The 12,067-nt window shown below is 39.1% G+C and overlaps 1 protein-coding gene across 6 annotated transcripts in view; it reads right to left on the bottom strand.

The window, feature by feature from the left end:
• MYBPC1 (myosin binding protein C1) overlaps positions 1–11,764 on the bottom strand; it is a 77,667-nt gene extending 65,903 nt beyond the window's left edge. For all 6 annotated transcript variants that reach the window (XM_053921961.1, XM_045186884.2, XM_071221089.1 and 3 more), the window contains exon 1: positions 11,652–11,764. In XM_053921961.1, the coding sequence (XP_053777936.1) occupies positions 11,652–11,670 (19 nt within the window). In that variant the 5' untranslated portion in view covers positions 11,671–11,764. The remainder of the gene's footprint in view (positions 1–11,651) is intronic.
• Between the last annotated feature and the right edge of the window lie 303 nt (positions 11,765–12,067).

Below are 12,067 nucleotides of genomic sequence, written 5' to 3'. Positions count from 1 at the left end.
GCACACTTTGAGTGAGAAGGCTCACACTGTGCCCTAAATATCACCAAGTCCTCTCCACTTCGTCGTGAACGCTAAAGGGTTTACAGTAGATGGAGACTTTTCTTCTCTCTTTGACCACAAGCTTCTTGAGGACAAGGCCTGTCTCCTTCTTTACAAATTCCGCACAGCAGGTGTTCCATAAATATAGTTGACTGGCAGCCTGCTCCTACACCACAAAAGCCCCTTCTCCTCACTGCCAAGAAATGAAGAAGCGGCCCCTGGCACTCCAAGGGCAGCTTTCTTCATCTGTCTTACCCGCAGGGAACACAATGTCTGCCCTCCTGCTGGCTGTATACTCACAGGCAGTCACCCAATCCCATTATTTATATTTCTTCTTATTGTCAACACTTTTCTTCCATTTCTTAACAAGGGCAGGAGAGCAATTAGGGCTAGAGTTTTGGCCGTCTGTGACAGAACACCCCTTGTCTTTCTAAGGAATCCCCTCTTTCAAAACCTGGGCTACATTTCGTAGCAAAAACCCTTCAGGCCAAGCATGCCACCTTCGCTATCAGCCAGCTTAGCTGTGCTGGGACTATCAGAAGGGACCTCATCTTGGGAAGCTCTTGGATCTTCCATTTCAAGCTGAAGAGCAAACAGGTACTTATTCAGGTGAGGTCCTACTATACGTCGCTTTTTCAAAAACAGAGGGCAAAGTCTATGTGACTTTTCTACCAGGTGAATGAAGTTGGCTTTTGGCCTCCCTCCCCCTCATCCCACTGTCTTGACTGGAAAACATACTAACAGGATAAAGAAGTAGGTATATACAAGTTGCTGTTTATAAACTCTTTTAACAAAAAGAAATCACGGTCTCCTGAAAAATTAAGCCCAGGGAACTATTTTAATAAACAACATGAAAATCCATTGGGTTCTAAACCAGCAACCAAAGCTAGCTCCTTCCTCCTTTGGCAAAGGCGGCTGTTCTTTGATGCCGTCTAATTCACAGATATAGACTTTCCCTCTGCAACCCTGAAATGCTTTCAAAGGGCTCGAGCTATTTCTGGTGGATTTTTCCTATGACCACCTACTGTAAAAAGCACAGGTATGTCATCAATGGCAGGCCTGCACAGTGAGTGCCAGGGCATTCTAACTGACGGGCACCGGTGGCAGCTACTAAGTAGACAGCTCATATGTGGCCTTTGTGCTGCTGTTGAAAGACTGGGAACCCAGAACTCTGAAAATGGGTCTCCAGTGTAGCCCATTTCTACTTTCAATGATCAAGGGTTCCATGGGAAGGAAATGAAAGGGGAGGAGGGGATTGGAAGGCTTAAGAGGCACTAACCTGCCTCTCTGCCTGTATGCATCACTTCACCAAAATAACACAAACAACTCAGCTCTCTCTTTCCCATGGGCTCACTGGCTCAAACTATACATTGCTTGACCTGCTTAAAAATATGTTATGGGCCTTCATGTGCAATTTAATTTAGCTTTTTGATAGCATGAAGGGCACGATTATATCATGTAATATGCCCTGTCAGAGTAGAAAAGACAGGAAGAATATATAACAGTCTTTATCCTTGACTGATAGGATTCTAGGTCTTTTTTGTGGTTTTCCTTTTGTCACTTTTTAAAAATAAAATAAGTGTACTAAAATCATCCTTTGGTAATTTGGGGTACAGGAAAATATTGTATGTTGTTCTTAGTTATTATTACTTATGCTTAAAGTCCAATTCTTGGTTTGAAATAAAATATAGGGTCTGGCACAAATAATACCCCCTTTTTTATTATAAAATCATTAACATGTAATTCTATAACACAACCATATCACACTCAAGCACAGCATATGACATTTTAGATGAGATGTTCAAATTAAAACTGTAACTTATCACACCCATATTATTACCCCACCAACCACACTGGAGCAGGCGTCGCTTCGCCGGACCCTGTACGTGAACGTCTCATGTATTATAAACACTATGGGGAATCAGGCTCTATCTGGCCAGCTCCTGTTTCGTCACTGTTGGTAGTACACAGCAAGTTATCTTTCTTTCTAGAGTAAATATGTCATATGCACTGTGAGGTGCATCCCCTGCTGACGGGGGGGTCTGCACCGTGTACATTTGCAGTCGGGACTCGGGTGCCTAGGCAACAGAACAACGGAAACTGCTTTAATATAAAATATGGTTCACGTGGGGGTGTTCATTACTCTGAGGGGAGTTTTGATTATATAAGTCACAAGTGTCACCGAAACGATCAGCCCACACAAATAACAGTGCATTTCTACGGGCCACGTTGCTTATGCATGAGATATCAATTTTGGACAAAAATTAATGTTCAATTTAATGTTTTTATGGTTTTGTTGTTTACTTTGTCCCTTGTTCTATTCATCATAGACTATAGATACTGATATTTTACACCTTGAGATTTAAGAAAATTACACATTTGTTAGAGGCAATTCTATATTAATTTATGATAGTAATTCTCAAAGTATGGTCTGGGATCCCCAAGAGTCCCTGAGATCCCCTTGGGGAGTCCACAAGGTAAAAACTATTTTTTAACTAATGCTAAGACATTATTTGCCTTTTTCACTCACATCCTCTCACAAATATGCCGTAATGTTTCCATGGGATATATGTGTGATGACAAAATGCTCTGACAGCTAATAAACCTTACACTGTGTATTCTTATGTTGTACAGTTTTTATCAATTTTAATTCCTAATGTAGTAAATATTGATATAATAAGCAAAACAAATGCTTTTTAATTTTCTCAATAATTATTAAAAGTGCAAATAGATCTGAGACCAAAAAGTTTAAGAAACACTTAGAATTTATTGTAAATCTTGTTAAAAAATATTTTGTGTGCGTGCTCTTCGCTTCTTAAAAAAAAATAAACTCATGTCATATGCCTTGTTTAGAAAAAATCTGTAGCCTTGATTAATAAAACAAATAAAGCAGTCAGAACAAAAGCCATAAGTTGATTTAGGGGCTGATAACTTATTTTCCTATCACAACAATAGAGACAAAAGGGCCACGCTGTCTCGCACCACCTCTCCTGTTCAGAATTTAGCTATCTAGCAACCTCACTTATTCAGACAACAACTGCCGACCAGCACATTAAAAGGGTCCCCCAAGGACAAGATGGACTCGTCTGAAGCTCATCAAGCCCCTCAAACTCCAAACACTAAGAGCTTAAGTGCTTTACTCACAAGAGAAGCCCCTGACCCAGGTCCTCAGTTAGTCTGGGAACTGGGAGGGCTGGGGGGAGGCAGGTCAGGTGCCTAGGTAACAACTTTTAAAGAGGCACTCACTCACAGGTGCTGACCTTGCACTTGCACGACCCTGAGAGTGAGTGCCTCCTTAAATGTGATGCCGCAGACACTCAGTGGACCAGCCCTCCTCAGCCAGATTGATGACCTGGTCTGGGGACCAGAGCAAACCACCAAGGGGCCGCTTCACACACTGACTACAAAGAGTAATAAAAGAAGAAAGCAGCTTCCCAGCAAAGAATGAAACAGGAAAGCTATGAAAAGTTGGGCACAAATCCCAATACACATAATAACAACCCATTTAATACAAAAGCAAATAATGTGCGTTTCAGGCTATCACATGGTACAATAACTGATACCTAGAATTTAAAGCAAAGTTAAATTATATCCGTTCTACTTTGTTTTTAAAAGCAAGGAGTAATAATATATTACGTTTTAGGTATGTTTCTATCCAAATTGAAATACTAAGGTTCAAGAACAAAAACTTTGGGCTATCCAGAGAATCCAGCTATTCAGAATGATTCAATCAGTTTAATCCATATTTATTTACTGTGGCTAAATATTGCCAAAGACTGTACTTTATGGTTCTGAGTAGATGAAGTTTCATTGTGCATCACACATGTAAAATTTCAGTGGCTCATTATTCAATGTTATGGAATTTCCCTGAATCCACAGAATTGTTTTTTTTTTCCTCCTAGTCAACTTGTTCTTATGTCTTTCTAATTACAAATATTTCAACTCAAGATGTCATTCCACACAGGAAGAGGGTTGAAATGTGATTAGCATTACATTGCAAAAAACAGCTTCTCACTATTAACAAGGGGCTGGATGAAAATAAGACCTTTTGCTAAGACCTGATGACTTGTCACTTTCTCCTTATTCTTACATGCTTTAAAGTAACAGTCGAATGGGGGTTGAATGGCTTAGTAGTGTGGGAAAACCTTCACTTACATTGAAAATGTGTAAAACCTTTGCACAGGTCAAGAGGAAGTTATTGCCAAAGTGACTTGAATAACAATTTCCTCGTTTAGTCCCTGATTCTGCTTTTCCTGGGGGTCTGTTCCCGGGCTGACCATCACCACCGTCACATCACTCTTGGGTGGTGGTCATACGGTTATCAGATACGTTCCTTAAAGGCCTTGCCCCCAGGCACTGCTGGGCTTCGCGTTGGGTAACTTTCTAAAAATAGAGGAAGGACAGTGCCAATGCCAGGTGGGGTCATAAAAATAAAATTCCACAGCAGTAAACACAGCGGCACTCAATCAATCACCCACCACGTCCATTATGTGACCATGGAGAGTTCTTTATGGGGTTATCTCAGAAATATTCAGATAGGAGGAAGACCCTACCTGCCCAAAAGCACCCCTGGTGGGGAGAGAAATCTTAACATCCTACGAACCCAAGCTAGTTAACCCTTGGTGGCGGATTTAGTGACATGTACAGGGTGATTCTTTTATCCGAGAAAGGTCATACCCCACAATGGGACAGTGAACAAACAACTGGGTGTCATCCTCTAACAACTGGAGAGCCTCAGCTGGACATGACACCTTTCAGCGGGAACACACCAGAGGCTCAGTGAGCACAGAACTCTTATTTATCCCTGGGTGAAAGCTAAGATGCTTCACCTCAGGTTTAAAAAAAAAGGGGGGCTTCTGGTGGTATCGGTTATGGCTATGATAGTAACAACTGTTTTGCAATGTGTTACAGATGTTAACACAAGGTAAGGAGCTGAGTAGTGATTGTGTATCTTATAGTGGTTGTCATACATCAGTAGAAATACCCTCAGCATTTACACTAAATGTGAAGCATTTAGCACCTTTAACAGACAACATTTCTGAGTTTGCTGCTTTAGAAGGAAAAGGCAGTTCTTATTATGAGCTGAGTCCTGTTCTGAGCTTTTTACCTGGTTTAATTCATTTAATTCTTATAGAGACCCAATGAGGTAGGTACTACTATTATTTTCATTTACAGATGAAGAAACTGAGGCATATGAAGTGTAAGTAACTCAGTACTTATGCAACTGGACTTCAAACTGTCTAGAATGTTCTATGAATAATAGTATTGTTGTTTATATCAATGTTTAATAATTAATTTAATATGCAAAAAACCCAAAATATACACTATATGCAGAACAACTCTAATGACATCTAACTGAAAAAATGAGAAATTAAAATGGGGAATCATACACATAATCAAATTTTTAGTTATAAGCAGAGAATTCTGTTCCAAAGTATATAAGATGTTATAGAAGGCAGAAGCTGTTAGCTAACCCAAGCAAAGAATTCCTGAGAAAATTTTTCAAAGATTTGATGTTATTTAGAGGAAGAATTAGATGATATTGAGAAATAAAATTTAGCCCCACATAGCCCCAGGTTCTCGTAAATGTCTAACATAAAGACAAAAAAATGAAAAAAACAAAATTATAAGATCTAACATCGACATGTTATTAGACATAATTTTAGATATTGTATTGGTGTGCCAGCTAGTCCCATAGAAAGATTGCTAAGGGAGCATTAGAAGGGAGAAGTCTCACCAAAGTGGATTTCAGACTGGAATCCCTGTAGGGTGGGGCAGTGCTAGAGCAGAGGGAGACACATTGCTACCAGAACACAAGAGCAGCAACTCAGCCTTGAAAGGCATAATGAAAGTCAGGTTACAGGTAGCTTTTTGTGAACTCATTTTAGAGAGAGAAATACGCATGTGAATAAATGGTCCTGGTCTTTCTCTTTGCCAGATCAACTACCTCACACCCCATTCTGAGAGAGCCCAAGACTTCACCGTGGAAATGCATATAAAAGCACACAAAGAACCTGCCCGGCAGATGGGAACACCCTGAAATGTGGCGTGTTGTCTATCCGTGCGGCTATCCAAAACAACACTCTTTGTCAATGATAACCAGGCCTATCCAGGCAAAAGAGACTTGGGTGCAACAAGACAATATCATCGCTGAAGTTTTGAGGCTGCCTTTGAAAAAGCTCTGGGGACAGAAGCCCTGTTCTCTCTGGTGATGAGACCATTTGCATACATGTAGGAAATTAAGTGACAAAGTCTCTTCATCTGTGTAACAGTTTCATATCCCTTAATCATTATACTTTCAACTTTTAGGGAACTGCAATACTCTGAACCAGCCAAGGACTCCTGCAGAAAAGACATCTGTTTCCATCACAAACTGCCAAAGTGAAGACAGAAAGAAGACAAGGCCTTATCCCCTCAGCCACACGTATGAAATTAAAAATTACACGTTTTCTGCTTATTTTTGACTGCCAGAGCTTTAATCCTGTTCTTATTACCTACTCACCCAAGCATATCTAGAGATGAGATCTAGAATTACCACACTGGCTGCCAAGAGTATTTTGTGTCTATTAATATAGGTTTCATAGACTAATTAGGGGGGAGCGCAGACAAAAATAGTAATTATTAACAATAATAAAAATTCTTCTCTGTGTGTCCATAAAGTGCCTACAAATAAATGTTAAATACAACAATCACCAGAAGTTTAAGCAAAAATAACAAAAACGTTTTCTAGGGCTGCAAAAACAACAGCACTTATTTCCTTTCAGAGCAGCCTTTTCCCACAACTCTCTGAAATTTAAAAAAGTATATATTTCTTTAAGGATGTATTACAAAAACATTGTTTCATATTCACTCAAGTTTCTAAAGGGACCGTTTATTTATTTATTTTTGTGCCCAAGTGTTGGTTTTTTTTCTTTTAAAGCGAATTCAGCCTGAGTAGTTTGTTCCAATACTCATGTCAGCTTCAGGGACTTTGAAATTGGTATAAATAAGAAAACTCTGTCAGTTGTTCATAAGGAGTCTAAAAGAAAATGTCTCAAGGCCATGTCTCATGACAAAATGCAATGAGCTGTTGAGAGAGCCGAGGACCCTTGCGCACAATACTACACTTTGTCCTTCCGCTTGGGTCCCTCAGAGTCCCAGAGCACCAACCTTCGACCTTCGCTCCTTCCATGAACTTTCTTACTCGCCTACTTTGCTGCTGTTTGAAAGTTCCAGGGGCAGACTTCGTCTGACTTACTGGATGAGAAGTAAGGATACAACCTGTTTTTCCCAAGGTTTTTTAAGGCGATATATTTAGGGCGCATTAAAGGAAAGAATCGGCCAATCCTTTATTTATCTTCCTAACAGGTGCAGTCCGGACAGTCGTGAAATCAGGCTACTGGAAAAGAATGATTTTGCCAAGTATTAAGTCCCTCCAGTGTGCATCTGCCCCAGAGTATTCTTCCTGACAACAGACAGCTCAAATCGACACCATACCGCTCCAGTACAGCGTAACAATGTTTTCTCAGGGGAAGAACGGTATCGTGACATTCATCACACTTCTTTCTGTATCTTCCAAATCTTTAACTTGGCCTAAAGGAACCCCTCAAAATAGGAGAAGAGTTGCCCTTGATAAAATACCTCCTCCCTCTTCTCCTGTTCTTTCTCTTACTTCCTGCAAATTAACTTTTCCCCAATTTGAGAGAAAGGTAATATTTTATATATTAGATGATTTTCTAAAGGCAAATTTATTTTGGTGTTTGAAATAAACCATTCAGTCTCATGCGGCTAGAAAAGGAAGGTCAAAGAGGAAAGGTAAGAGGGACATTTCCCATCACCAGGGTTTCTTTTCTGGTAATGATTAATCCCTGAGCAATGCTGAGAAAGAGGCAAGAGGTAATGAATGCTGCTCCACATTGGGATAGTTCGGGGGCTTAGCAGAATTTTAAAATGTGATGAAATCTCTAGGGAACCAAGAAAGAAAGATATAGCAAGCGAAACAGCCCTTTGGACTTAAAGTTATTCTCCATTACTGCGTGCTGGAAACTCAGTAGCTATTCCTACTGAAAAGGGCCAAGATAAATTAGGTATCGCATGCTGATATAGCCAAAGAATCTGTCACGGCCATGCCATCCCTTGGATTCTTAGAGTTATTAGCATGGCCCCTTAAAATTCTGGCCATAAATGGAGATATGTCTTTCCACGTGGTTGAGTTTGCAAGAAGAGATCTCACATGGATGATAAAGAAATGGCAGTGAGTCTCCCAAGGGTTTCTTGAATGGTACACAAACACCAAGGAAGAACTGTTGCCTTTTTCCTGCAAGTTAAGTACATAAAATATAGAAGGGCCCGATATGTAACAAAAAGTAAAATTTGTGTTGAAGCCTCAAATTGGCATTTTAGAAGAGAGTTTTTCTAGTATCTTTAGATTTAGACAGTTAACAATTGTCTAAGTACATTAGGAACCAGGTGTTATGGTTTAATTATTACAAACTACAGAGATAAAATTCTGAAGAATCACCTTCTGGGGTTTTAAGAGCCGTTTATTGTATTTTTGAACTATTAGAGATTTTCCCACAGAACAAAGGCTTTTGGTATTTTCTAATTTCATGTTGATAAAATTGCTTTTTGACAGGAAAGGGAAACTTCCAGTGAAAGGTGATTTTTTGTTTTTAAACTTCAGAGTAGAACCCAGGGGCTGTGAGGGCTTTTAAAACAGAGACCATGTTGAACATATTTCTAAAATCCCAGCAACTAGCTCATGGTAAGTGCTCCCTTAATGGTTGATACATATATACATGTATTCAAAGCATTCCCACAAATCTCAAGGTTTTTTCCCCACGTCTTCTCTCACTATGAGAATAGAATAACTTGAAATTTGAAATTATAAGGCTTCAGGTTCTGCATGAATTCAAAGTGTAAGAGAGGCCTTTTATTTAGAACTGGTAGTACAAATAATATCATTCCCTAAAGAATACACAACTGATAAAGGTGGAGAGGAGGGAGTGGGAAGTGGTTGCTCCTTAAAAATAATACTTTCTTCCTCCAAAAGGGGTTGACAAGTCATCCAGAATATTTTCAAGTGTCCAAACAAGGATCCAATCACTTCCATCAGAGTTCCTCCTTGAGGCCCAAAGTTGCACCTATATTTCCCTCCTCCTTAAAAGGTCCAGCTCTTCCAAGACCCGACAACACGAAGGTCCCAGAATTAGGCCACCGTAGGTTGGGAGGCAGTTGAGAGATACATCATTTGCAACTTCAGGTGCTGAAAACTCAGCCTCTTTCAAAGAGTTGCCAGGTCCTCCTGGATCCTAGGAGGGCCAAACAGCCCATGTAGTCTATCAAGAGTGACAGCAAGTGGTCCTGTCCTTCCTGGGCATGGGGAAGAGGGATGGCACGACTTGTAGGGGCTGGAGGAACCTGTCCCTTGGGAATGTTTCTGCAGAATGAAGTGACTCTGAAGAATTGGTGTGGAGGCAAGTTTGCTTCTTGAGGCTATCTTTCAGAGGGATGTTTCCATGGAACAAAACCAACCCCAGTAAAAATGAAATCAGTTAGGAGAAGGTACAAAGACCAGAATAGTTCCTGAGTTGACACAGTCCTTGCTATTCTGTTCACAACAATATTAAAATGCAACGTTTTCACCAGGAAAACTCTTCAAGGTGCAGTTTCTTTAAGAATCAGTTCTGCTGGTGAGGAAACAAATTTTTAAAGTCTCTGTACTTCCTCAAAGGATTTTAAATATATCAGTAATCCTCTTTTTATCTCCACTCCCACCACCCAAATTTAAACCAACCAAGAATCTATGGGTGTAAAATTACTGTCCTGGGTGGGGGGACTCCTACACAGAATATCAACAGTGCTTTTACAGCAAAAAAAAGAAAAATCATGACTACTTTGTATCTCTGTTACTTTATGAAAAATATATGTCTTGGTTGGGGGGCGGGAAGCTGAAGTTAAAGATATAGTTTCCTCTTTGTAGCTCTAAATTTCACTGTCTCTAAAAGTGGAATGGATCAGATCGAGTAGTCAGACACAAAGTAAACGTTTATCACATCTAGCAATCAGAATAATTTAATTAGCATTATAGGCTCTACAGTCTGTCATCTCTTTGTGTAGTAGTTTTTCAGCTTGTCATTTCCAAGTGGGCTTTAAAATAATACATGCAAATTCATCCACTAAATGTGGGATAATTGAAACAATATTCTGTCCTTAGTCAGGAAACATAGAACGCATTTCATCCAAATAAGCCTTGAAGAGGCTAGTCAAGTGACAGATCAAATAAAAAGGACACTTAATACACATACATGTAAATCATTTGCATTACAAATAAGACACTTTAGCAGGGGTCGGACTCCCTGCCTGATAGTCCGGATTAAGTTCCCATATTAATGCATGCATTTGGTGTGGTTATTTCGGGTGGAAGACTTCATCCATCAATGCCCTCCACCACTAAGTAAAGCCAACCTGTAAACTGATCACCACAGTCTGTCAACGCTGGTTACTTAATTACATAAAGAAAATATATTTCAAAGACTTTGGTTAGTATTTCAACCTGGGTTCAACGTCTAGCATCTTTTTCAAGGTTCTTCAAAATAACAGTTAAAAGCAATTTTAAGAATTAAAAATGAAACAACTAAATACTATTTTTTGCTCCCTGCTCATTTTTCTTTTGCATTTATTCATAGAAGTGAAAAATAAAAACTCGGTGAGCACCAATGAAGGCTAATATGAATGAAGTAAAAATTTAAGCCGATGTTTCCATTCAAAATAAACTACATATACTTGTGCTGTTAATTTGTGTTTTTCATTAGTTATTATAGTAATTCCCAATTCCAATTTATTTATATTATTAATTAGTACTTTCAAAATTTTGATTTTCTTATAGAAAGGAGGAATATTTCTTCTAAGAAGAATATTTTCATATTTTCAGTTTAATTATTTTTGAAAAGCCACATATTATGAAATTATATACAATAAGACTCATTAAAGAACACAATCCATCAATGATACTCAAAGATATTCTCTTTTACTCAGGTGTTTGATTTTCTTTCCATGCAAGGATTTAATAATATGATAACTAATGAAGTGCCAAAAGCATCGATAAAAGTAAAAAACTCCCGCATCTGTAGAGTCTATATATCTTTCCATGGAAAAAAAAAAACAGAGCAAATCTGGAAATACTGTCACAAATTCTTTTCTGAAATCTTGATCAAATTTATTAACCATTTAAAAAAGTATTCCAAGTCGCTCCCCCATACACAAATTGCAAATACGTGGTGAAAAATTTGTGACTGAACCTAAGAAAATACACTCGAAAATGCAACTTGCTCACCATAAGCAATTAACATCCATAAATTACTTTAAGAACCCCTTAAAATTGAGTGATAAAATTATTATTTGAAACTTCTGTCAATATTTGTTTGTAAAATATCATTGTCAGATATTTTCAAATTGGTATTCTTTTCATATATGCTCCGGTCTCGTTATTTTCAGGAATCTGTTCCCGAAATCAGAGTGATTCTATTATTTTATAGTCTATTTAAGAAATTGGACTTGCTTAAAAAGAAATACCGAAGTAAACACCTTTTATTTAAAAAGTACAACAAAAACGATTTATGGATGAGTCTTACCCTTAGTGGGTTCTGGCATGGCCACAATAAAAAGTTATTCTCCAAAGAGTTTGCTCCCCTCCAACAGAAGCTGACAGAAACCCCACGAGCAGTTGAGAGATGGTGCAGGTCAGTGTGACAAGCAGTTGGGGAGAAATCCCGTGCTTTTGTACTGCCTCTGAACATCAATCATGTGGCACCGCCCCTTCTTCCGCACAAGGATGCTGGAACTTGACAGCTATGAGGACCTTTCTCACATCTGTTGTCTGCACTCTGCTCTCTCCTTTACTGGAAGCAACCCCCTGTCGGTCTCATGTGGCTGATGAGAACACCTCTAACTTTCTAAATTCAGCTGCAGCCTCGTGTTCCTTCTTACTCTTTTTTTCTCTCTCTCTAACGGAGTCCAGTGTCGACTCAGGAGTGAAAAAAGTTTGCTA

This window comes from Desmodus rotundus, chromosome 3, assembly GCF_022682495.2.
Source record: "Desmodus rotundus isolate HL8 chromosome 3, HLdesRot8A.1, whole genome shotgun sequence".
Lineage (NCBI taxonomy): Eukaryota > Metazoa > Chordata > Mammalia > Chiroptera > Phyllostomidae > Desmodus > Desmodus rotundus.
Note: the sequence above shows the minus strand (reverse complement) of the source record. Positions and strands in the feature narration are given on the sequence as shown.